The 26,811-nt window shown below is 45.4% G+C and overlaps 1 protein-coding gene across 1 annotated transcript in view; it reads right to left on the bottom strand.

The window, feature by feature from the left end:
- Positions 1–309: 309 nt before the first annotated feature.
- The window catches only part of carmil3 (capping protein regulator and myosin 1 linker 3), a 55,135-nt gene continuing 28,633 nt past the window's right edge, over positions 310–26,811 (bottom strand). The window contains exons 16-40 of the mRNA XM_076293760.1: positions 26,333–26,437; positions 25,323–25,392; positions 24,183–24,264; positions 23,625–23,721; positions 23,009–23,063; positions 21,880–22,052; positions 21,254–21,322; positions 20,202–20,295; positions 18,656–18,754; positions 15,427–15,546; positions 15,188–15,301; positions 13,797–13,972; positions 12,614–12,701; positions 11,403–11,513; positions 10,890–10,956; positions 10,198–10,385; positions 8,924–9,003; positions 8,413–8,574; positions 7,155–7,353; positions 5,271–5,706; positions 4,359–4,477; positions 3,651–3,825; positions 3,063–3,140; positions 2,116–2,223; positions 310–1,133 (exon numbers count right to left, since the gene is read on the bottom strand). Of these exons, the coding sequence (XP_076149875.1) occupies positions 1,093–1,133; positions 2,116–2,223; positions 3,063–3,140; positions 3,651–3,825; positions 4,359–4,477; positions 5,271–5,706; positions 7,155–7,353; positions 8,413–8,574; positions 8,924–9,003; positions 10,198–10,385; positions 10,890–10,956; positions 11,403–11,513; positions 12,614–12,701; positions 13,797–13,972; positions 15,188–15,301; positions 15,427–15,546; positions 18,656–18,754; positions 20,202–20,295; positions 21,254–21,322; positions 21,880–22,052; positions 23,009–23,063; positions 23,625–23,721; positions 24,183–24,264; positions 25,323–25,392; positions 26,333–26,437 (3,106 nt within the window). The 3' untranslated portion in view covers positions 310–1,092. The remainder of the gene's footprint in view (positions 1,134–2,115; positions 2,224–3,062; positions 3,141–3,650; positions 3,826–4,358; positions 4,478–5,270; positions 5,707–7,154; positions 7,354–8,412; positions 8,575–8,923; positions 9,004–10,197; positions 10,386–10,889; positions 10,957–11,402; positions 11,514–12,613; positions 12,702–13,796; positions 13,973–15,187; positions 15,302–15,426; positions 15,547–18,655; positions 18,755–20,201; positions 20,296–21,253; positions 21,323–21,879; positions 22,053–23,008; positions 23,064–23,624; positions 23,722–24,182; positions 24,265–25,322; positions 25,393–26,332; positions 26,438–26,811) is intronic.

Genomic DNA, 26,811 nt, shown 5'->3' with positions numbered 1-26,811 from the left:
CCCTAGTCTGCTCGGTAAACAACAAGTGCATTGCTGATATACCAAGAGAACAAGGGTTGCGACAACTTGATCGATTGATTAAAATTTGGGATATAAAAATTACCCAGCCATTCCCAAAGTCTTATCAAAACATGATCAGCCAGACACTTCTCTATACAGGGGAAGCTCTCTAGGTGTATGGCACCTCCTGCTGGTTAAGTAGACTAAGTGTAACGTATTCAACTTAATGCAGATACACTCACTTATATTTAGAGAGAGAGAGAGAAAAAGAGAGAGATTAAAGGGGACACATTATTAAAGGCCCAAACTTTATTCAGTCAAAGTAACATTCACATTTTTTAAAAAATAAAGCTCATTTTGTTCTTGCACAACTTTGATTGTTATAATGTTTCTTTGACCAAGTAGCAACCATGAAATAACATAATAATAATACTGAAAACAAGATGAACATCATCACACAACAGCTTCCTGATAACTTATGCAACACTTATCAATATGTAAAAATCAACATAAAATGCAGAGCAATGGTCTTCACTTTGACTTGTGCAAAAAGTGATTGTTGTATTTTATATTTACAGATCATGATCACCTACAAGCAAACACCAAAGCTTGTAGTTTCAGTGTCAAAAGATTGTCTACTGACATAAGAGAAAAAAGTGACAAGCAAGAGGGGGGTAGAGAAAGAAAGAGAGAGAGAGAGAGAGAAAGACAGAAAACAGTACTTTAGTAGAGGCCTGATTTAAGACAGTGGTGTGGTAAGTGGAGAGCTGACTCTGACCCTGTGTTAGCTCAGCTGGCTGAGAGTGTGAGAGGTCGAGATAGAGAATGGACTGAACTGGACAGGGGAGGATGAATAAGAGTTGGAGAGTTTGAGTGCTCCCACTGGAACATCGTGTAGCTACATTTATTGGGCTGTTTACAGAGAGCCAAATGGTCTCTCCAGCAGTCTCCTCTGCTCTCATTCCTCCATTTCTCACTCTACATTTACTTCCCTCTCCTTTCTTCCTTCCTTCCTCTAGCCATCATCATAATAATCCCCCCCCCCAGTGGTTGTCATGCCAATGTGGCCGGCGGGCTCCTAGGCTGGCGTTGTCATGACGCCTCTCCGTTGCCAGGCTCCGGGCCTGTGTGACCTGGGGAAGAGAGAGATGTAGAGAGAGACAGAGAGAGAGAGAGAGAGTGGGGGGGTTAACACCAGCATCCTCACCTCACCTTCAGCACTAAGCTGGCTTTAGAAGCACTCTAAAGGTCAGCGCATAGCCATCTGCCCAGCATAGCAAGATGGAGGGAGAGAGAGACAGAGCGAGAGACAGCAGAGATCAAGTGAGATAGGACAGAATGGGGAGAAGAGAGAAATGGAGAGAGAGAAAGAGGGGAAGACGACGATTCTTGAAGGTAGTGGGGGAGATATGAAGGGAAGGAGAGAAAGCAAGAGAGGAGAGTAGGAAAGAAAGCAAAACACAGAAGGAAAGGAAGAGAGGGAGAGAGAGAGTGTGCCTCTGTAAGTGCCTATCAGTCATCCCACCTACTGGATGTCTAGCTTTTATGAGTCAGCATGTACGGCATGACAAACACCACAGGCTTACTTTGTCTGAGTTTGGGAGATGTTAAACTCCATCAGTCAATCAATCAATCAATCAATCAGTCAATCAATCAGTCAAACAAAGAAGTTAGGTCCTGATTGGAAGTTGAGCAGTGTAGGCATACACACAGTGTGGAGCACATGGAGCATAAAAATCTCACGCATGCAGGAGCTTTTATGCAAACACAGGATCATACAGACACACACACGCACACACACACACACACACACACACACACACACACACATTCACAATTACTCTCTCACACACACACACACACTCATTCACAATCACTCACTCACACGCACACACATTTACAGTACACACATACACACACACTCATTCACAATTACTCACTCACACATACACATACACACACACACACACACACACACACACACACACACACACACACACACACACACACACACTCAGTCACACACACACACACATACCCACACACACACTCATTCACAATCTCTCACTCACACAAGCACAAACACAAACACGCACCACACACACGCACAAGTACCGGGAAAATCCACAGATTTGTGTCTTTTGGGGGGTAGTCGGGGTTTTTTCACTGGGGGCTTGCGATCTGAGGACTTCTCCAGATCGCGGGGGCTGTTGTGTCCCACGCCTGAGAATGAACATACACACAAACCCAGACACAACACACACGTTCATACACATGGGGCTACAGGCAAGTGTGAGCTACAGCCAAGGCATTTTCAGCACAGCCCCAAAAGGGCATGCAAACCTGATTTACGCTTCTCCAGTAACAGATATATGGACAGATAGACAGACACTAGGTGGACTAGGTGGACAGACAAACAAAGACAGAGAGAGAGAGAGAGGGGAAAAAACAGACAGACAGATAGACAGACAGATAGACAGACAGGCCAAAAAAAGAACAATTACATACACAGAGACAAACAGACAGGCAGGCAGACAGACAAACAAAGAAACAGACAAACAGTCAAGTCAATAAGAGAGCACAGTGTGATAAACAAGTGGGGAGGAGGAGAGTGGGTGTTTTAGATCTACTCTAATAATTACAGTCATTATATTCACATCACCCTGACAATGGGTTTATGACCTATGTATCGCAGTAAGCTTTAAGGCCACTCATCTCATTGACCTGTTATTATGGATGTTAAGAGCAGCAAATCATTTAAGAGGAGCTGCAGAAATTATGAAAAGAGGTACAAGGAATGAGAGCATGTTCTGAGACACACACACACACACACACACACACGAACAAACAAACACAAACATGCACAACCCAAAGAACATGCTTTGCATGCAGGCAGTGAAAAATACTAAAGAATTAACTGGAAATGACAAACATGCACCATCTGTGGTTAATCACTTATGTTCACCCCTCCATGGTCCCACGTGTACACAAACAAGCACACGCATGCAGACATGCATATGTAAACAAGTGCTCACACTATACATGTGATTTCTTGCGTGTACCTGTGTCACAAGAATTGGCTTTTCTGTTACGGTACGGCTTCAGCCGTACACCGTTGGAGTTGCTGCCATCTTCATCACCTAACAAAGGCCACAGAACTCAATCATCACCATCATCATCATCGTAATCACATGTATAGTGCATGTCACATAACATTCTCTGACCACTTTATGGGCAACACTGTATTTAACAAGTCTAGCCAACAAAGCAATTTTAACGACAGTAGTGAAAGATCCAACAACATGCGTTGTTATAACTGCTTGCTGTATCCTAGCCCTTTCTGCATCATCATATTACATCTGCATGTGTTAGCTGCCTGTCACTGTTGTGTGTGTAGTTTGTTGTTGTGGGTTTTTACATGTGTCTGCTTGTGTGCAGTCTGCTCTCCCAGAGCCTATGCTATGATGTGCTCCACTCTCATGTAGTGCCTGTCCCTGTGTATTATATTACCTGTGACTATATTCATTTAATCGCCAAAGAGGCTTTTGCATTTTGCAAGGCCGCCATTGCAAATAAGAGCATGTTCTTAAGGATTTACCTGCCTAATTAAAGGTTCAATAAAATTAAATAAAAAATACAGCACAACATACCCTGACTGACAGCAGAGTCAAACGAATGATGAAGCACAGGCTTTGAAGAGGCGGGAGGCACGGGAGGCCGTCCTGCCCTGGGATTGGCTCTCTCTTTGGAGGGAGAGACAGAGGGACTATGCTCAGGTAACCCCCTGTCTGTGATTGTCTGCTCTTTACCTGCCTGAGGAGACCACTGCAAACAGGGAGTAGAAATGAATCATAAAGCAGCACACAGCTGATATAACCCTATCACTGTTTCTCTCCTTCAGGCAGGAACACACACACACACACACACACACACACAGGGAAATTAGCACTAGCTACCAGCCAAATGATAAAATTTGAAATTGGAACTGTGGCTGGTAGATGTTAAAAAGTTAATTAAACACACATACACACACTTACACTTATTCATACACACACACACACACATTTGCACTTATTCATACACACACACACACACACACAGATATACTTGTGCATGGACACACACACACACACACACACACTTAAACTTATTCATACACACAGACACACGGATATACTTGTGCATGGACACACACACACACACACATACACACACACACACACACACACACACACACACACACAGATATACTTGTGCATAGACACACACACACACACTTAAATTAAATTTATTCATATACACACAAACACACGGATATACTTGTGCATGGGAACACACACACACACACACATCCCTACCTTTTCATTTCCAGTAGAATGCGCCTTGATGTTTTGATCCTTCGGTGTGCCGTCACCATTCCTCTCCTCCCTCTCCTCCCCAACCTCCTCCTCTCCTCCGGTCTCCTCTATTGAAGGCTCTGCACAGGTAAACAAGCTTAGTTTTAGCCACAGGCCACAGCTTTGCTCTCTGTGAATCCCGCTTGCTTCCACCAGCGTCTGGGGGCAGAAAGCCTGTGTCATCACATCAGGGAGAGCTCACACGAAGCAAAAACGCTCAGACTGCCCACTGATTCATTTAATCTTATTAAAGCCAAACAGCACTGCTAACCGATAACATAGACCGCCTCTCAGAACAATCAATAAAGCCCTTCCAACACTTCCTAGGGCATTCCTCAAGCCAGACTTTTTTCGAGTTTTACTTTGAGTGAAGATATTTAGCTTCTGTAACTAACTGGGTGTCTCGCTCTCTCTGACAATGTAATATCACAATGTAACATTCCTAACTGACAGGACAGCGTTTCTAGAACCCCATAGTGGATGGAATGGACACCCCAGCACAAATACTGATGAAATATCAATATCTGTCCTCCAATATTTCAATATATTGACATTTTAAACAGCTATTATCCTGATCATCAATATATTTTTTTCTTTTGCCTTTAGATGGCTGGTGTGAATTAGTTTAGCTGAGTGTAGTTTGTGTCGCTGTCACAACAGGACGGCATTCAGCCTGGTTCAGTCTACACAGAGTTTGCCGCAGTCCAGCAACTTTGCTGTAAGTTTGGAATCTGAAATCTTTGCCACTGCCAATACTAATGCACTACAACAGCCTCTCTGCCCCCCCCCCCCCACTCCCTTCCCCTGCCTCCCTCTTCCCTGGGTTGCGTTGTGTACTATGATGGTGGCGCAGTGGCCGCAGCACTGCAGTACCAGAGCTGTCCAGCAGGTGTCGCTGCCTCATTCTGGCCAGGCTGGGCTTGCAGCTCTGAGGTGGCGGCACAGGCTTCTGCCTCTCCCCCTCCTCCTCCTCTTTCTTCTTCTTCTCCTCAGGGTTCTGCCTCTCCTCCTCCTCCTCTTTCTTCTTCTCCTCCTCAGGCTTCTGCTCTTCCTCCGCTCCCTTTGTGGTGTCTGTCCGCTTCTCTATCACAGTGCCGGGTGAGACGACCACGTCCTCGTAGTCCTCCTCCTCCTCCTCCTCTCCGCCATCCACGCTGGCTGTCTGCCCCTCAGCATGCGCCGCCGCCGCCTCGTCCCGGGCGCCCAGCGGAGGCCCGTCGCTGTCGAAGGTGTCTCTCTCCGCGCTCTGCGTGTCTGTGTAAGCGCCCGTCCCCACAGAGCTGTGCGTGTCACTCTCTGTGTCTGAAGACTGCAGATGAAGGACAGAACGAAAGAGAGAGAAAGAGAGAGAGAGACGGGGAGGGAAATCTTTACATCAAACACTCAGAGTGACATCCCCTTCTTCCTTCCTTGGAGAAAATATATTTGAGGCAGCCACAGGTCTGTTTAAGTTTCGGAAGCCTTTTGCTGAAGAAACTGTCAAACCAGTGTGAATAGTTGAAGAGTCTTGTGGCAAACTTTTGCAAGAAGTACTGTAAAATAGGGGGTTGCTGTGTGTATAGCTGAGAAGTGTATGGTCTATAGGTGTATAAGTTGTGTGAACAAATGAGCAGCTTACACACTACAGTTCTATTTGACCTTTGATACACACTGCAAGTCTATTTGACCTTTATGATATTTTCCATGAGGATCAAGGGAAAGTGGATAGAAACAGGCTATAGGACAGAAAATCTGAATGCAGCCATATTCTGGAAACCCTATGCACAAAATCAGCCACACTCGCTGGTTCGGACCAATCAGTGACCAGTGGAGGTGGCCAAATGCTATGATGTTGAAGCAAAACATTCGTTTTGAAATGTTGGAACAACAATAGCAGCAGTGCTAAAACTAGACGAAGCAATACAGATAACATTAGCTAACAAAGAGGAATTGGAGCAAGAATTTGTCAATTTATTCATCAAGGGCAAAGACAATGTTTCCTTACTGCCAGTGCTATTTGGGAATATGTCAGCATGTGGGAGAAGTAGAAAGTAATAACAGTCCCATAGGGGTCAATGTCAATTGGTTAAAAGCTGGTCCAGTGGTTTCAAAATGAACCCAAAGTCTACACCCATTAGGATGCTTTGACTGGACACAATTTCCAATAGAGTATGGAAAACACAGCCTAGGTCCAACACAGGCCCCAAATCAAGATTATCTGAATAGAGAAGAAGCTTATACTCAACATAGCTGTTTCAGTTATTTCAGTTAGCCTTTTAGCTGGTTTGATGCTCATTGAGCTCAATGCAAATCAAACCAGCTAATAGGCTAACTGAAATAACACCCATGCCAATCTCTAGGTATAGTGAAGGGTATGTGATGATGTGGGGCTATTTTAATTCCAAAGGCCAAGGTAACTTTATCAGGATGCACAGTATTCTGGATCCATGAAATAACTGGCCTTTAAAAATAAAAATCTGCCTGTCTCTATGGGAATTTAACATAGGGGTGTCAATACTTATGACCCCTGTATTTTAAGGAAGAACATTTATCTATTTATGATACATTATTCATTCACTAAGAAAAGTGGTGTCCTTAAAGGTTAGATATTTCCTCATTTTTCACTTAAGGCATTAAGATAAATTTCTAAAATATGATTTTATATTCCTCTTTTCAGTCAACTTTAGCATGGGTGCCAACACTTTTGGCCATTACTGTATGGCAACAGCGAGTCAAGATTGTGTCTTTGACCTTTGACCTCTATGAAGGAGCGCTCACCTGTTTGTGTGAGAGGCAGGCTGGGCCGCCCAGGAGGCCAGGGAGGGCGATGCCGTGGTGGGGCCGCGCTGCCTGGGGCGTGCTCCTCTGGGAGCCCTGCCTCTCCAGCCGCCGCTGGGGGCGGTCACTGCTCACCTCCACGGCCTGCTCTCCCTCGCCAGGGTACTGCACCGTGGAGTACACATTCTCACTGGACACACTGTAACATGAGAAAGAGAGAGAGAGAGAGAGAGGGAAGGAGATAGAGAGAGAGAGAAAGTGATGGGGTGGAATTCAATCATCCTTAAAAGCCAACACACACATTCACTAATGGACCGAATGAACTTAAATGCCACCTAATATCATAAAATAAACTGCAGCTCCTTCAGAACAAAAATAAATAGGGAGGAGGTGGATTTGAGTCCTAAGACCTTGATTCAATTATCCTTTACCTTCAAACGTACACACAAAACAAAACGTTACAAATGAAAACCATTAAGACAGAACGAGAGAGTGAAAGAGAGAGAGGGAGGAGGCAAATAGAAGAAAAGAGAAAAATAAGAAACAAACAGAAAGGTAGAAAGAAGGTACACACTGATAAATGTCAAACCCACTCAGGTGGTAAAGCACATTCCACAATTTAGCTACAGGCAGCATTCTGTGACGGTGCAAATCCACTGCTCTGATATCTAAAGGCTCTGGCATACTTCCGCACTGCAGCCTGTGTGACACAAATTTTTGACATCAATACATTTTGTGGGGGCTGTCGCATGCCACCTAAATTTTGTGACATGCCCCTACAGCAGGCAGCTCTGACAAACATGTGGAAGTATTAGGAGTGCTTCTCTTCAACCATCATCTCTGGCCCCAAAGCAGAAATCAATTGAATCATTTACTGCGTTTTATTGAACAGCTAGAAAAAACATGGCGGAGAATGACAATTTGTTCACTATGATTTTTAGATGTTCAAATGTAAACAGTTGTCACTGTGAACAAATTCATATACTGAAAATGCCCTTATCTCTGCACTGACCAACCAGTGCTTGCGTGTAGTGTGATGTTAGCTAAATGTTTTTCCCAGTTCAGGAAATGCGGGTCAGTATTAACGCATTGCATTACACATTGCGTGTCATAAAAATTGTTCAAAACAGCAGAAAATTAAGTATGCCTAGGCCTAGTCACGTTTGCATGGCACAAAACTAGTATGTGCAGTAGTATGTTCGTTCCTTAAGACTGACACAGCTCTGAATGACAGCTATGATTGACGGGTGTGATGTACTTTGTTCGGCACTCCTCTCCACAGGCCCCTGCCCGTCCTGCAGACTCCGCCTCCTGGTAGGAAATGGTGGAGTGGCGGTTCTTACGGAAACCGGAGAAGATGGACAGGACGCTCCGCCTCTTCTGTTTCCTCAGCGCCTGGGCCTGGTGCAACGCCAGCTGACTGTAGGTAGAACACAGACAAAACAGCCCTGGCTGCTTTACTTTATGCTCACTCCGGTTCATCGACAGCAAACTGCATTAGCGTTTAAATACTGTGTCTCTATTGCATCAGCTGTATCAATTAACATTAACAACCTTTGGACTTTAGAAAAACAAATCAATTAATGCTTAAGTGCTGTAATCAATTGAGTTTACCTACAAGAGAGTGAGATGAATTATGTCAATGAGAAGGTGTTCCTCGCTGTTTTGTCAAACGTCTAAAGTCATCAGATTTATAACTTCAAATCTTAAAGTGTTCGGTGCATGACTTCCTTTCCCTCCAGTTTGCTGCACTCATAGTAAGCCTGTACCTGTCTGGCAGAACCCTCTTGGTATAGAAGTCAGGGAGGCCGTCGTCCAGCAGATTCACTCCTCCGTTTTCAGCACAGTGCTGCACATGAATGGAGGACAGAGACAGAGAGATAGAGAGAGAGAGAGAGATAGAGAGGGAGAGAGCAACATTACAGCAATGTTTCATCAGAAGAGGGAACAGGGGAGCAAGAAAGGGACTGTTGAATGTTCACTACAATTCTGTATAACTGATAGTTGCGGTCCTTGATTGTGATTGATGCCGTTGTAAAATGCAGCATAAACATACACCTTGACCGCATTTCGCTCTATATTACTACGCTACCATAACTTCATAGCTTGGCAACCATTCAGATAGAGGAAATATATTTCTTGGCGGAAGAGTGATTATCTATGAATAAATCGGTTCCATTTCTAGTTGCTGTGCCTTTACTTTATGAAACTTTGCCAGGTATTTATAGTAACAGTTTTAGAAAAGCAATAAGCCTCTGGAGCGCGTCGTGCCTAACAACGCCCCTTAGCTGTTGTAGAATCAATGTAACCTACGGCCCTATTGGGGCTTCGGGGCCTCCGGGCTTATTGCTTAATTCTAATCATCATCATGATCATCATCTTCATTTTGATCATCATCATCATCATCATCATCATCATCGATTCTTCCATAGCAGTTACCCGTCTGCTAGAACACCACTGCTCTCCCATCCTCCTGCATGTCTTCTGAGCAGGCCCTAGAAAGTATGCGGGCTCATGAGAGCTAATATGCAAGCATCATCACTGCTCCAGGGTGATTAGGTTTTGGGAAATGAGATTTGCATGTGAGTCATAACTGACAGAGTTAGTGCAGAACAAAAAAAAGAAGTCGATTTGACGTCTTGTGAGATCTTCCCCAGGGCACTGAGAATGCTGTGGATGTTGCAAGCTAATGTTCTCGTAAACAACAACACTGAATTGTCTGAGGATGGAAATGGGAAAATCATATCAGATGTACAGTGCATGTCTAGTATAAACCTAATGCAGTTTTTCCATCTCGGTTCTCATTCTGTGCAAGAGATAAGCCAATATCATCACATAGAATGAGGTCATGGAAAAAAACAGGTTGAAATGCGAGTAAAGGTTCAGGAACCATTTTCTTCCTGGCCCAATATTTCATCCAACTCGCCATTGTCCAGATGTGCAATGTTGAGTAAGATTAATAATTGATTATCCTGAAATGATAATAATAAGCCTGCCACAGCACCTGTAGGCTACGCAACACAGGAGACAGGTTACTGCTTACTGTGTCTGGAGGGGTGTAGCCTGTCCTGTGTCGCCGTGGGGGGCGAGGTCTGACATGAGTCACGTGGCGCAGAGGTGCACCCTGGGTAGGCAAGGTGGAGAGCCCCTCCCAGGAAGCCGAGCGGGGCAGATGGGCGGAGGGAGTAGGGGCAGAGATGATGGGGGAGGCGCAGGGGTCATCACCTAGACCTGCTGGAGAGAGAGAGAGAGGGGTCATCACCTAGACCTGCTGGAGAGAGAGAGAGAGGGGTCATCACCTAGACCTGCTGAAGAGAGAGAGAGGGGGAGAGAGAGGCGAAGAGAGAGGGGGAGAGAGAGGGAGATAGAGAGAGAGAGAAGGGGGGAGGTAAAGTAGGCAAAATGATAGTTGTGCAGAAACAAGGAAGGTACAAGAGGGAGAAATAGAAGGAAAGGGAGAGAGAGAGAAAAGATGGAAAGAAAGGGATGCAGAGAGAGAGAGGGAGAGAAAGAGGAAGGAAAAGCATGGAGAGAAAGAGAGAGAGAGAGATAAAAGGAGAGGTGAATAGAATGAGAGTGCAGAGATTTTGTGTCATGCATAGCTAATGAGGTGAACTAAAACAAGTTGGATAGAAGTTCCCCTTTTGTCACCATTTTGCGATAAATAATTAATAAGAATGCATAATTCATCAGCACAAATCAGTAAGTCCAAGCCTGCAGCTCGGGTGAACTCACTCAATCTGGTGGACACCGGCCGGATCCGTCTGGTGCGAGAGCTGCGCTTCTTGATGGCGATGGTGTCCTGGTGAGAGAGGGGGAGGACGAGAGAGAAACAAGTCTAAGTCAACAAAGAAAAACATGGAAAAAAGAGAAGGTGACACACATAATGGAGAATCAGCAGGAGGAAGAATTCAATTTTCCTAAAGGTGTGAAAAATGCACAGCATCACAACCTCTCTCTCTCTCTCTCTCTCTCTCTCTCTCAGGAAAACAAACAACACACACTTTTTTAGTCTGTAAATCTTTAAATCTTGTTATTTGGCTCTGCTACTTTGATTTCTTTCTCTCTGGACAAACTTGTTTATGTGTGTGTGTGTGTATGTGTGTGTGTGTGTGTATGAGTGTGTGTGTGTGTATCTTTGTCAGGTACAGAGGGGGTATACTGTATGTATGTCTCTACAGCATGTCCTTCTCTGTCCTTTCCATTTCCCCATAGTCATTCTCCAACTTTCTCCTGTCTTTCACTCACGATGCCGATGGCCAAGTCCTCGTCTGCGATGTCCAGTGTGTCTGAGTGTCTCGGAGCTCGCCGGGCTGTCCCCCTGTCCTCAAGGCGTCTCACCTGGGACACCTGCTGCAGCTGAGAACAGAGTGAGATCCACAAGACAGACAGTCAGGAAAACCCTTTAGAGTCTGGATCCCTCCCTAACACTCCTACCCTAACACAACATGTTATCACTAACTTATTACACGGCTCTTCATAATGCTGCAGAATGCTCCATTCATTTGAATGGGCTTTCCCAACGTTCGGTGGTCTGCTAATTCTCAATAACAGACCGTTGCTAAGTATAACAGACCGCTGTCAAGGAAAATGGGCTTTATGCTTTTATTTCACGTCTTTTCATATCACTAAGCAAGGACTGGAACTTCATTCAAAAGTGAAAGCAGACGGTTGATCAGCTGTGTTCGAAAGAATGTTTGATTCAAGTTCAGCGTGTGTTGCTGCAAACTATTTGTTTCAGCAAATGCCACGATGAACGGTAACAAATAGGCTAGGCTATGTAGGTTAAAGTCATATCGTGGGGAGTTTATTATTTCGTTTTGGCAAGTAGCCGTGTAATAAGCTGCGCGTCGGGGTTCGCCCCGGTTCGCCCTGTCGGGACTTATTTTTCCAATAATGACCGGCGTTCTATACTTTATCCCTTACATGAACTCGGCATACTACACCCTTCAATGCTCCTGAATGTTTTTCATTTTTAAAGGGTATTTTTGTCTGATTTTTTTCCAGAACAGTTCAAAGGGGAAATAACTGCACTGATGTAATGTCAAAAATGCCTGCTCTGTAGATATCTTTAGGCCCTGTTAGGACCGGACTCTGTAATACCACTATGTACCTCATGTACCTATGTACCTAATGTCAAACATGCAAGTTAGTGGAAGACTGTCATTGCAACTGGATTAGTGCAATCAATACAACTCAAGTCCTACAGAATTCTACATATAGTCCCTTGAAGATCTGAACTGAAATGTTGGTAACATTAAAGGAGAATTCCGGCAATTTTTCTCTAGATCTCTGTTTCTCAAGGTCACGGAGTACTGTCGGTATGGAGAAAAACAAAAACAAAAAAACAAACCAAACCCAACCAAACCTTCAGGTTCCTAACAGTAAGCAGTGGTAGACAGAGTAAAGTGGTTAGGCTGGCAGACAGACAGTGAGACAGAAAGAGGCCAGGCCTGTACCAGTGTTTTGTGAGTGGAGTAGAGCTCCTGCAGGATCTGATCCACTATGGTGTTGGTGAGATGGGAGACGACAGAAAGCTTAACCTCCCTGAGAAAAATGACAGAACAGCAAAGAGAGAGGAGAGAAGAGAGGAAGAGGATAGGGGGGGTGAAAGAGTGAGAATATGGCTCAGTGTCTCTCGCATGCACGCAGTAACAGTACAAAAGAGGGTCTCAAGTGGTGTCAGACAAGTGGTGTCAAGTGGTGACAGAGAGAGGACAGAAAAAAACAAAACATGCTTGAGTGTTGGAAATCCACGTGCAGAGAGTAATCACACCGCCTTTTCTAGTATCTGTCTCTTTGCATCATTTACATTCTGGGGTTGGGCTGGTGTCTGGGGGCACAGGCACGGCACGCTAGGGAAATGGCTCCCCAGCAGCACAGCTGAGGCTCAGCTTCCTGTTTTCTGGGTCTCGCTCTGTGGCCTTTATTTCTCCTGACAGCCTGGAGGAAGCCCATAGCTCTCGCTCTCCTTCTCCCCCCCCCCCCCCTCTCTCTCTGGCCTCGTTCACTCGTTCATGGCCTCTCGCTCTGCTCTGATCCCTTTTCTCTCTCCCCTCCTCATCTTTTGGTTGTTCCCCTTTCAGCACATAATATCATCAGCGTCTGATGATGTTCCCAGAGCACGTTCCCTCTCTCCCTCCTCTATCCTCTTTCTGTCTATCCGTGTCTCTCTATCTGAGTCTGTTTTGTTGTCTTTTACCATCTCTGTTTCCATCTCTTACTGTGATTTTCTGTGTTTCCTCTTTTTATATGTCTGTCTTTGTCTCTCTTCTGCCTCTTTCTGCACCCCCCCCCTCTCTCTCTCTCTCACACTCTCTCTATCTCTCTGTTCCATGAGGCTAGAGGTACATAAACAAACATGCGGTACACCTGACTCATGTTAGACCGGGATGTCCATTCTGTGGGACTGATTAGACAGCTTGTATGCTGTGAGAGGTAGCAGGAGCTTTTTAAGCTCTTGAGGGGCTGCTTTTGGAAAGTAAAAGGAATGCTTTTCACATACCTTCTTGAATTTGTTGGGGCCCTTATAAACATGGTTAAAAATAACAGGGGGCTCTGTTTATTGATGTTTCCATTGGGTTCGGCAAAGTTGGCCATCTGAAAAGAAATGGGTTTAAAAAATCACTGCTGCGCTCTTACTCGAGGGCTCTGTTGATGTCCTGCGCTGCTCGCTCCATCAGGGCAGTGCGGATGACAGAGCGAGGGATGGAGACGCGCTCTGAGATGGAGGAGAGCGGAGGGGAGGTCAGCTCGGCCGAGGTGGCGGAGAGTGGACACAGCTCACGGCACAGGGACACCATGGAGTCCACGATCACCTGACAGGCACCACAAACACAACGTCAGATATAACACTACGTGAATGCATCAATCAGCACAGGGAACAACAACACAGGCTAGATCTGTGGAATGCTCATAGTCAAGCTCATGAATCTCTACAGGCAACATTGAGCCAATTTCCTCTCCTCCACTTGTGTGTAGCAACAGGGCGTGGGCGGCTGGCGTTAAAAAGTGTTGGTCATTTTCACTTACACGTAACGTGAACCCTTCATCATGGCCATATCATAAATATGTAATGGCAGATGCCACTGTATATCCTGCCCTGAGGCACCATGACAGCCAGTGACTAGTAATGCAACAGTGTCACATTACCATGTCCTAATCATCCTCAGTAGATGTCAATAGAGCTTTAGACATGTTTAATGCAATGGCAGCTTATGAGTAGGTGACTCAGGGAGCTGTCATCACTGCTCGTGACTGTTAAATGACACCGTCTCATGCCACTGAATACCAACCACCATGCAGACTAATGACAACACATAATACAGTAAGTGCTATAACAGCTGCTCAAAATAACCTTGGCAGTCTCTTATGATGAATGATGGTCATGTGATACCATGTCATTGCCGGACACCAACTGTTATGAGGATGACAAATGAGAGGATACGGTGACATCTCTATTGCATGTAGGACATGATCTTGCTGTTTTATCACGGAGGAAAGGCCATGGTTAAGTCTTTCTGCTTCTACAGTACAGAGAGGTCTGAACACAGAGTGGTGTGCAGAAGGTAGCACACCTGGTTATTATTCTGGGGGAAACATATCAGCCGAGGCTGACCCTCTCTGCCACTCTCCCTGGGCCTCTGACAGGCCTATTATACAGACTGCAGTTAAAGGCAGAGCAGAGGAGAGGAGAGAGGAGGGGGGGAGAGGAAGGATGAGGGGGAGGAGACGGGAGGGGTGGAGGGGAGAGGGGCCTCTGATCTGTCTGACAAGAGGTGCAGACTCTCAGATGTGCAGGTCAGTGTCTGAGGGAGATACAGAGAGAGGATATCTGGAGAGAAGGAGAGAGAATCTGGATAGAGGGAGAGAAAAAGAGAGTCTGGATAGAGGGAGAGAGGAAGAAGAGAGTCTGCAAAGAGAGAAAGAGAAAGAGAGAGAGAGAGAGAAAGAATAGAGAGGCATGCATATTGAGAAAGACAGAAAGACTGGACTGGAGCAGTGCAGTGCAGTGCAGTGCAGTGAGTACTTACCTGTAGTTCCTTATCAGCTGCCTTGGCCAGCTCTCCAGCTAGCACGTCCAGCCTCTGCCTGACTGGACCGTCCACTGACAGCACGTGGGCCAGCTCACACAAGGATGGGTACAGCTGAGGACAGGACAAATTGATGGGTGTTTGCGCACACGCACACACACACACACACACACACACACACACACACACACACACACACACACACACACACACACACACACAAAAAATACGTCACGTACCGCTCGTGAGTTCCTGGCCTCCTTGAGAACCTGCCTCGCCGCCTGTAGCTCTTCCCCCTCGGCTGAGCCCCGCAGAACACACAGCTGTTGCTGCACACGCACACACAGGCGCTCCATCACCTGAGACACACACACACACACACACACACACACGCACAAAGACACACACACACACACACACACACACACACACACACACACACACACACACATGCACGGAAGCACAGGCAAATAAACAAATGCATACATAGGCACACGCACATTCACAGAATTTACACAGAAACAAAACAGAGAGAAAAACACATTACAGAACATTACAGAAAGACATTAAGTCATCAGGCAGCTGTTATGCTAGAACACTGCAATTGCAATAACTCTGTCATTTACTCCCCAAAAAAAGAGGCTGATTTTACACTGTGTGTGAGTGTTACTTAGCAACCCTGGCTGAATAATAGAGCAGAAAGTATGGGCTAATCACCAAGCTTGAGAGGAAGCGTAATGCCTCTCGCAGCACGGGAGAAGAGAAAATAGACAGAATAAGAGGAGAAAAGAGAAAGAATAAGAAGGAAAAAGTGTTTGTGGCAGGCAGGATTACAGGCACACAAATAGCGTGGCTTTGGCAGGGTGAAAGAAAGATAAGGAGAGTTCGTAACAGAGTAACAGACTGAGACAGAGAGTATTATTCTGGCGAGACCGTGGAGAATGTGGAGGGAGAGCACTGGTGCTTATGCTGGGGAAAAGACCCAGCAGCCAGTAGCACGCACTCAGCACTCTGGCCAGCATGGGCTACCATGCAGTCAGTCAGTCATATAACTGCTGTGCCTGGGGGTGCGGTGGCCTACTGAAGATGTTCACCTGGTGAGCCCACATGTGCTGAGATTTTGGTTGTTTACCTGCTGAGCCTGTGTATGTTTGTGTTTTTGTACCTGATGAGCCTGTATGTGGTATACAGTATGTTACTATATTACAATGTTTTTTAAGTGCTTACAGAGGTTTTCAAAACTATGCACCCCGCCCCCCCAAAATAAAATAAATAAATAAATAAAAAGACATATTAATTTCCAGAACTGCACACAAAATGCAAAACACTATGAAGTGCTCCATACATGTAGTGTAAAAATTGTTTTAGAAGACTAATTTTTCCAAACGTTCGTGCTGCTGTTAAATCTGGTGTAGCCAGTTCCATTGGTTACAGTGGAAGCTAACTATTGCAGCAGACACTACAGTTACGCTGGTCAGAACGCTTCAGTTACGTGCCCGCTGTAGCCTCCCTGTCACTCTGTGTCACATGGTAGACCCATCTTCGTAGTCTTACATTCTTGCATTTGAAGGGCAATGGGTCTGGGTCAAGATTACAGTCAGATCAAGTTCAAAGTCTGATCCTATCTAATTTTGCCAAAGGCTGAGCATTAGCTTTTGGCTTTGAAGATTTTCTGTGACAGGTTTCAGAAATTGTGTGACGTGAAGATTTTCTTGCTAAGCAGCAAAAAACTACATGGTGGAGTTTGCTATGGGTACTACTGCTGTGCCTGCTGTGCCTGCTCAGTTTGCATGTGTTGTGGTGTGCATACCACTGTGTGTACTGTACTGTATGTAGTGTGGCGTTGTGGCGTAGTGTGGCGTGTTGTGTGGCTGTGTGTTAAGTAGTATAAGTATAAGCATATATACTCTTTTGAGACCGTGAGGGAAATTTGGTCTCTGCATTTATCCCACAATCCGTGAATTAGTGAAACACACTCAGCACACAGTGATCCCGACGCAGTGAGCTGCCTGCTGCAGCTCTCGGGGATCAGTGAGGGGTAAGGTGCCTTGCTCAAGAGCACTTCAGTCGCTTCCTACAAGTCGGGGTTCGAACCAGCAACCCTCCAGTTACAAGTCCGAAGCACTAACCAGTAGACCACGGCTGCCCTACCGTTGTGTGGCTTTGCGTTGTGTTTTACATTGTGTTGTGTTGTGTTGTGTAGTGTAGTGTGGCTTTGTGTTGTGTTGTGTAGTGTGGCTTTGTGTTGTGTTGTGTAGTGTAGTGTGGCTTTGTGTTGTGTTGTGTAGTGTGGCTTTGTGTTGTGTTGTGTAGTGTGGCCTTTTGTTGTATTGTGTAGTGTTGTGTTGTGTTGTGTTGTGTAGTGTGGCTTTGTGTTGTGTTGTGTAGTGTGGCCTTTTGTTGTGTTGTGTAGTGTTGTGTAGTGTGGCTTTTTGTTGTGTTGTGTTGTGTTGTGTAGTGTGGCTTTGTGTTGTGTTGTGTTGTGTGGCTTTGTGTTGTGTTGTGTTGTGTTGTGTTGTGTTGTGTTGTGTTGTGTGGCTTTGTGTTGTGTTGTGTTGTGTGGCTTTGTGTTGTGTTGTGTAGTGTGGCTTTGTGTTGTGTTGTGTTGTGTTGTGTTGTGTAGTGTGGCTTTGTGTTGTGTTGTGTAGTGTGGCTTTGTGTTGTGTTGTGTAGTGTGGCCTTTTGTTGTGTTGTGTTGTGTTGTGTTGTGTGGCTTTGTGTTGTGTTGTGTTGTGTTGTGTTGTGTTGTGTGGCTTTGTGTTGTGTTGTGTTGTGTTGTGTTGTGTTGTGTTGTGTTGTGTTGTGTTGTGTAGTGTGGCTTTGTGTTGTGTTGTGTTGTGTTGTGTAGTGTGGCTTTGTGTTGTGTTGTGTTGTGTTTTGTGGCTTTGTGTTGTGTTGTGTTGTGTGGCTTTGTGTTGTGATGTGTTATGTTGTGTATTGTGGCTTTGTGTTGTGTTGTGTAGTGTGGCTTTGTGTTGTGTTGTGTTGTGTTGTGTTGTGTTGTGTTGTGTTGTGTTGTGTTGTGTTGTGTTGTGTTGTGTTGTGTTGTGTTGTGTTGTGTTGTGTTGTGTTGTGTGGCTTTGTGTTGTGTAGTGTGGCTTTGAGTTGTGTTGTGTGGCTTTGTGTTGTGTTGTGTTGTGTGGCTTTGTGTTGTGTTGTGTTGTGTTGTGTTGTGTTGTGTTGTGTTGTGTGGCTTTGTGTTATGTTGTGTTGTGTGGCTTTGTGTTGTGTTGTGTAGTGTGGCTTTGTGTTGTGTTGTGTTGTGTAGTGTGGCTTTGTGTTGTGTTGTGTAGTGTGGCTTTGTGTTGTGTTGTGTTGTGTAGTGTGGCTTTGTGTTGTGTTGTGTGGCTTTGTGTTGTGTTGTGTTGTGTTGTGTTGTGTTGTGTTGTGTTGTGTTGTGTTGTGTTGTGTTGTGTTGTGTAGTATGGCTTTGTGTTGTGTTGTGTTGTGATTTCAGAGTTGCTGTACCTGTTCCGCAGTGCTGGTCACTAAACCTTGATGCAGACGCAGGGCCTGTTTCTGCGAGAAGCGCTGAGTTTGATTATTCCTCAACAGAGCTCTCTGGATCTGAAGGAGAGGGAGACAGGAGAAGTAAGCAAAAGTGAGGGGAGAGAGAGAGAGAGAGGGAAAGAGTAAGGAAGAAACAGTGAATGAGTGAGTTGAAAAGAGAGTAAGTGTGAAAAAGAGAGAGATTGAGAGAGCGGGAGATATGTCGGGAGAGAGCGAGAGAAAGAGAGAGAAAGAGAGAGAGAAAGAGAGAGAGAGAGAGAGAGAGAGAGAGAGAGAAAGAAAGGCTGACAGGAATAGTGAGTGTATTCAAACAGCGTTGAGCACTGCAGCTGATGCAGTAGCGATAAGCACACATTCACTAACACAAGCACTGGTAATTACCGGCAGCCATCAGATATGACGGGCCGGCTGCAATCATTCTGAACTGCGGTGAGCTATTTATAGAGATGGCCCGTCGTCACACAGCTTAGGCCTCACATCCCGGGACCAGTCACACAGACACGCCGTGATGGCAGTGCCAACACACACATTCAGACACTGCCTCAGACGCAAAAACTCTCTCTTTGCTGCCTGTTTCATCCAAAGATGCATCACATGCAGGTTTTATACATAGGTTGTTTATATGGAATATTTTCATATATCTAAGCACGACGCGCTAGCGGAGTGCCTAAAACCCCCCTTAGCTGTTGTAGAATCAGTGTAACCTACAGACTCCAGAGGCTTATTGCTTTTCTAAAACTGTTACTATAAATACCTGGCAAAGTTTCATAGAGTAAAGGCACAGCAACTAGAAATATAATTATTTATTCATAGATAATCATTCTTCCGCCAAGAAATATATTTCCTCTATCTGAATGGTTGCCAAGCAACGTCGAGACGCTACTACTTTACTTTTGTATCAAGTTATGGTGGTGCAGTAATATAGAACGAAATGCGGTCAAGGACGGTCTTAAAACGAATGTGTTGTCCATATCTGGACACAGAGATGTGTTAAAAAACAAAGCAAATTGTGTTATTTTTAACACATTGTGTAACAAATGAAAACGGAAACAACACAAACTGTTGTCCCTATCTGGACACAGAGATGTGTTAAAAACAGTGCAAGTTGTATTGTTTTCAACACATTCGTTTTAAGAGTGTAGGTGCAGAAATGTAAATATTTTTGGTTCAATAGTAGGCTACTTACACAAGTGTACTTACACAATGTGTTGCTGATGAATAACACATAATAACTTAAGTTAAAAAGCGAGCTTCCCTCAAATGTATTTTCACTATATTCCTTATTATCATTGTGTAATCCTTCCCAATCCTTCTGAAGGATGGGATTAAGTTTGAAGAGTGTATGCTGAAGCCACCTTGGTCAGAGCTCGTCTGTGACAGTGATGGTAAAGTGTTTACTCTCTAGGTCGGTGGTTGTGTTTGATTGAGATTGGGGTGTGTTTGCTGTGCTAACATTGGTCAGTGTCTGTGTTTGAAGATGATGGTGGGGAGTGTGTTTGCTCACCTTGGTCAGTGCCTGTTCCGTCCTGTCGGGGGCGTTGCGGTACGCCTGTGCAATGTCACAGAGGGGAAGTGGCATATACTGGATAGTGAAGTTGCTGGAGGGAGGGGGATAAAGATGGAAGAGAAACTACCCTGAGAAACAACCAGACCTCCACACACTACCTCTCATGAGCATGTGCTTGACAGGCCCAGTCCGTGTTTCCTCTTCTGCTGATGACTAAGAGCTGAGTTAAAAATACAGAGGCTGGTGTTTGTGTGTGTCTGAACAGTTCTGGGGCATGACCAGTTATGGAGCATCAGTGGAGTAGTTGGTGCAGCAGCCGCAGCAGCAGCACCACACCCAGCCCTCTGATGCCTCTTCAAACACTCACTAGCAGGTCAGAGGTGATGTAACACACTGCAATGCGATGGGAGAGGGGCTGTTTGTGTGTGTGTGTGTGTGTGTGTGTGTGTGTGTGTGTGTATGTGTGTGTGTGTGTGTGTGTGTTTGTGTGTGTGTATGTATAGCAGTGTTTCCCATACATTGACTTATTTGTGGCGGCCCACCACAATATCAACATTGACCACCACACAATGATTTTCCAGATTGTACGAAATTGTGCTTAAATCTGGTTCATCATAATCATGCTACGCTAATTTGTTAAAAACTGTTGAATTCAAGTTAATTCTGCAAACCTACCCCCACAAATAGAACTCAGTTCTGTGGGAAACACTGTATAGTGTGTGTGTGCATGTGTGTTTTTGTGTGTGTGTTTATGTATAGTGTGTGAGTGTGTGTGTGTCTTTGTCAGTTAAAGACGGAGTATACTGTATGTGTATCTCTACAGTATGTCCTTGTATGTCCTTTCTATTTTTACACTGTCATTCTTCAACATTTCTTTTCTTTGGGTTTGGCTGCACACAAGAATTTGTGGCTCGCAAGCAAAACTGGTTATGTGTAAATGTGTGACATTGTGTGTGTGAATGCGTGACAATGTGCATTATGAATGTCACTAAGTGTCTCAGTGTCCATTTGAGCTTGAGTGTGTGTGTGACTGTGTCTGTGTGCATTACTGTTCCAAGGCTCGCGCAACATCCTGGAATCCAGTAGCAGTGGTGTAATTACGGTCCCATGTTACACTCCTAAAAGAAGAAGGGGAGAGAGAGAGGGAAGGAGAGAGAGAGATAGAGAGTGAGTGTGTGTGTGTGAGAATGAGAGAGAGAGAGAGAGAGAGAGAGAGTGAGAGTGAGAGTGGGAACAAGAAAGACTCATTATCTTGTTGCTTATGCATTCAATATTTACATTGCAGTAATGGTGCTTCATTACCATGGGGGAAATCATTAAAATGATACACCCCAATCAGTAGCATCTGCATTCAAATACCATTGCAATATATATCTTTCTCTGTGGCATAGGTATGAAAATGGTCTTGCTAAGAATGCAGTCCCCACTGTCTGACTGTCTGCTGCAATCTGCTTTCTCTGTCATAATGGCTTTAATGGCTTCTCTCTGTGTTACAATGCTGGCTAAAATTGGTATTCATCAGCGGGGGCTTAGCCAGCTCTCTGCCATTGTCTCACTGTGTACTACAGGGCCTTGACCTCTCTGCATGGGTGTCTCTTTCTTTCCCTTTATGTTATGTCTGTTCATCTCTCTCACTCTCTCCCTCACTCTTTCTCTCCCTCTCCCTGTGCTGTACCGGAGGGTGGTGTTGATCTGCAGGGCCTTGCTGAGCATGCGGGCCCCGACGTCCTCCAGGCCGTTGCCGCTCAGGTCCACCTTGCGGAGGCAGGCGTTGCTGCCCAGGGCATTGACCAGCACCGTGCCCCTGGAGCGCAGGCGCGAGTCTGCCAGCGACAAGGACTGCAGAGCCTGGACAACGGACAAAGAGCAAGAGAGAGAAAAAATATGGGTGTGGATGTATGGGGGGATTGTGTAGGTGTGTGTGTGTGTGTGTGTGTGTGTGTGTGTGTGTGTGTGTGTGTGTGTGTGTGTGTGTGTGTGTGTGTGTGTGTGTGTGTGTGTGTGTGTGTGTGTGTGTGTGTGTGTGTGTGGAGAGGGGCATGTTTGAGGGTATGGGCATGACATGATTTTTTTGTGGTATGGGTATGCATATGTGTGTGTCCTTAGTTTTACATTGATACACACATATACACATGTACCGATTTTGTAGATCTTGATAAAATGCTGTGAATTATTTAACGGAGCTCATCCTGCAATATGCAGAATGAAAGCAGCTATAAAGCCTAAGGGAGGAGAAATAAAAAGATAGAGTGAGCAGAGGGCTGAAGAGTGAGAGTTAGGAGAGGAGGAGGAAGAAGAAGAAGAAGAAGATGGGTAATCAGGGAGGAAGACAGAGAGGGAGACAGGAAGAGAGGAAGGATGAATCATTCAGCTGCAGCACTGCAACGGAGAACCTACCATTCTGAGTTTGAGTAGGAGGGTAAACAGAGGGTATTGGTTTGCTGTGTGTGTGTGTGTGTGTGTGTGTGTGTGTGTGTGTGTGTGTGTGTGCGTGTCTGTGTGTGTGTGTCTGTCTCAAAACACTCTTCATCTTTGTTGGTGTATGTGCTTGTGTGTAATAATCTTACTACCAGTGTGCATGTGTCAAAACAGTCTTCATCTCTATTTTTGTGATTTAACTGACACATGTGTGCGTATAATGCGTCTGTGCCTGAAAATATACATGTGTGTGCAAGTGTGTGTCTATGAGTGCACAGGAGTGTGGTGTGTGTGAGTGTGTGTGTGTGTGTGTGTGTGTGTGTGTGTGTGTGTGTGTGTGTGTGTGTGTTTTCAGTGGTTGCAGGGTCTGTGTTTGTGTGACTCACACACTCTTCTTCCTGTATGAGTAACACAAGCTTCTGAAGGATCTCATCCAGAACCCTGAAGGGAACGCAGGACAAAAGCATCAGAAGAAAAGAGTCCGACACACCAGAATTCAATCATCCAGTGCTGTTTCAGACGTTAGTACAGACGGACGGAGGGACAGACAGACAAACAGATGCTTCTGTGAAAAATCAGCAGATCTTTACAAACTCTCAGATCACCCGTCAGCTGAGACAGAAACATATTGACTAGGCTCCTACACTCTCTACTTTACTGTGTACTTGCATTTGCTCTCTCTCTGCCATACAAACACAGGCTGTCTATTGTTATCTACGACCTTTGTAGAGGTCTTAATGTTCTTTGGCACTAAGGGAGTCTGATATTACGAGAATGTGCCAAGGTGCGTTCATGTCAAGTTCGCCCCCTCCTTTTCACTTTCTGTCCCTCTTCTGCATTTTTGCAAGAAACTCCTTTTGCCGTATTCGTGTGGACAGGCCCTTCAAGTATTCAGCAATGCAAATGAAGTGTACTTGAAAGTCCTCCTCGGCGTGGAAGTAATCAACCCCCCTCCTCCTCCCCCCCTCCTCCTCCTCCTCCTCCTCCCCTCTTCTGAGGTACCTGCTTTTAAGGTTGAAGTTCTTGCCAAGTAGCAGGTGTTTGAGGGAGGGATGTCTGGAGAATGTGGGGATAACAGACAGAAGATCTGCATCCAACCCTGGAGAGAGAATAACACCACAGATGAGAGAAACAAAACAGTAGATATGATGAAATTAAAAACATATATGAAATAAGATTACATAAAGGTAGGGGTAAAGAAATGCACATGAATAAAGCTTAGCATCTTCCAGTCCACACACAGAGCTGTACCAAATATTCTAGACACTTACCCATTATTTCTCCCCCTCTCTGTGTACCTCCCTCCCCCTCTCTCTCACAAACACACACACACACAAACACATGCATAGGCACATGCATACTTACACAACAGACACACACACACACACACATAGAGACACAGACAGACACACACACCGGGACTGTCAACGAGAGTGGTTCTGCTGCCCTGGGGCATGAAGTCTGGCCTGCTTTGTGTCACTCACATACACACACACACACACACACACACACACACACACACACACACACACACACAGCCAGACAGACACACGCTTTCACCATTGTCAGAGATGTCCAGAGTGCTGATGCAGGAGACTCTGGGGAACAAGTCCTGGATCACCTCCGCTCCTGCTGACCTCAGCTAAGACACAGAGAGAGAGAAAGAGTGAGAGAGAGAGAAGTAAAGAAAGAAAAATAATAAAATGATGGAAAAAGATAAGAAAAAGGAGATGGAAAGAAAAAAAAGAGAAGAAAAAATAGAGAAAGAGGGAGAGAGAGAGGACTCAGGGACCACAACAGAGAGAGAGAGAAGAGAGGAGAAAAGCGAGAGATAATTAGTTCCCATATGGCTTCATGGTGTCAATACATTGCATAAAGAGACGTGGTCTTAAGTAAGCCAAACAACAGATCATCTGGGTAACAGATGGTGAAGCTGAGAGACGCACAGACAAACATCCTGTGATGTGACAGCATTCAACAGGGCCACACAGAGCCCAATTAGAACAGCAGAGAACAGCTAGGCAGCTCAGAGAGCGACAGGGTCAGTGAGAGCCAGCAGCCAGACCAATGGATACCCTGTCTATGTTGAAACGCAGAAGCTAAGCAGAGGTGGGCTTGGTTAGTACTTGGATGGGGGACGCCCTGAGAAAACTATGCTGCTGCTGGAACTGGTGTTGGTGGGCAGCTAGTAGGTGGCAATCTTCCCTCTGGCCACAAATCAAAAATCCCAATGGCCCAGTGACAGGGAAACTGTGCTGTAGGAGATGCCGTCTTTCAGATGAGACAGGCGGTACTGACTTATTGTGGTCATTAAAGATCCCATGGCACCTGTCGCAAAGAGTAGGGGGGTTTGCCGGTGCTCTGGCTAAATTCCCAACCTGGCTCATTCAATCTGCCCCCCTAATCACCCCCCCCCAAGTCATTGGCTCATTCATTACCTCACACTGGTGAGTGTTCCGGTACGTAATTGTGGGTGCTACACATTCGGTGGTGCAAGTGAGGTTCCCCCTTGACTGTAAAAGGGTGCCTTGAAAAGCGTGTTAAATAAATGAATGTGTTGTTGTTGAGAGAGGCAAGACAGGACAACAGCCAGACAGACCGCTGAGACCACACGAGAGTGAGAATGTGTGAGACAGGGTTTCAGAGGGACCAAACAGGCACACAGACAGACAGACAGACAGACGGACGGACTAATAGTACCTCACAGCCACTGATGTCCAGGTGCAAGTCAGTGATATGCGGGTTGGATGACAGGCCCAGGAACAGTGCTCTGAGGACAGACAGACAGACAGACAGACAGAGGCCACGCACAGAGTCAGAGTCACACTTCTGGACGACAAACGACCGAGAGGGACAGCTGGACCCCTGTTCTATCCATCGATTACCCAGGGCCAGCTCACACCGCATTGCATGGAGCAGGATTCCACCTAAAAACTTGTCTGAAAAGAATCAAATTAGACAACTTCCCCTGAATGCAGTGTTACAACGTTCTTACCGGCTTAGAGGCAAAGGAGCTTAGAGAATTACTCTGATTCCCATATAAGGCTGTTTAAATACTCTAAAGTGAAGGTTGAGATAAGGAAGAGAGCGGTGTATTGAGGGGAAGGGGGGGGGGCAGCCCTGATGCAGCTAATTCAGACCCTCTTTGCATTGGTGCCAGCTCTCCACAGCCTGACCAGAAAGCATCTGAATAAATCTGCCCTTTGGCCGAAACTTGCCCTTATCTGGTATACAGTGAAACTCAGCTGTTCTGCATTTTGCGTGAGTGAAGTGAGAATATTTCAGCATTTCAGTCAAAACATGTGTGTGTGTGTGTGTGTGTGTATGTGTGTGTGTGTGTGTGTGTGTGTGTGTGTGTGTGTGTGTGTGTGTGTGTTTGGTGTTTGTACACAGTTCTGGCTGTGTAAATAGGAAACAAACAAAGTGACTCAGACTGAGCGACTGTTGCTTATAGCAACAGTAAAGGGATGGGTGAATTAAATTGGCTGTTGAGTTACAATATCAAGTCTATAGCGTCATGCTCAAAGTAGACCATTTCAGAATTTAAGTCAAGACATTTATCTCTCTCTCTCTCTCTGTGTGTGTGTGTGTGTGTATGTGTGTGTGTGTGTGCCTGTGTGTGTGTGTCTGTGTGTATGTGTGTGCGGGTGCATGTGAGCATGCGCTGTGTACAGTATGTGTGTGTATGTGTGTATGTTTGTAAGGGTCACCTTAGAACATCAGGAGGCATCTTCATCGACGAGAGGCTGATGTGAGTCAGGCTGAAAGCTGAACTGAAGAACTGACGAAAGGAGGGCAGAGTTTCTCTCACTTTCCTATGAAAGGGGGATTAGAGAGAGCAAGAGGGAGAGAGCAAGAGAGAGAGAGAAAGAGAGAGAAAGTAAGGGATAGAGACACAGAGAGGACGAGAGAGAGGGAGAAAGAAAGGCAAGTAAAGTGAGAAAGAGGGTGGAGAGAGGCATTTAGAGAGAACAGAGTCAGAGAGAGAAGGACAGTAAGGAGAGAGAGAGAGAGGGAGAGAGAGAGAAAGAAAGAGAGGGAGGGAGAGAGAGAGAGAGATAGGGAGGGAGAGATAAAGGATGGAAAAGGGAATGGGAGAAAAACATTAGATGAGAGTCAAACAGTTGCAATACGACCATTAGTAAAATCAGGAGCCATTTCGATTGATATAATGCATCAACTGGCTGCA

The sequence above is a fragment of the Alosa pseudoharengus genome, unplaced genomic scaffold, assembly GCF_046254945.1.
Source record: "Alosa pseudoharengus isolate Yale_2024_CS ecotype anadromous, Long Island Sound unplaced genomic scaffold, YU_APseudo_1.1 YU_APseudo_1.1_scf_2, whole genome shotgun sequence".
Taxonomy (NCBI): Eukaryota; Metazoa; Chordata; class Actinopteri; order Clupeiformes; family Clupeidae; genus Alosa; species Alosa pseudoharengus.
The sequence above is the reverse complement of the archived record's forward strand: the minus strand, read 5'-3'. Positions and strand labels throughout refer to the sequence as shown.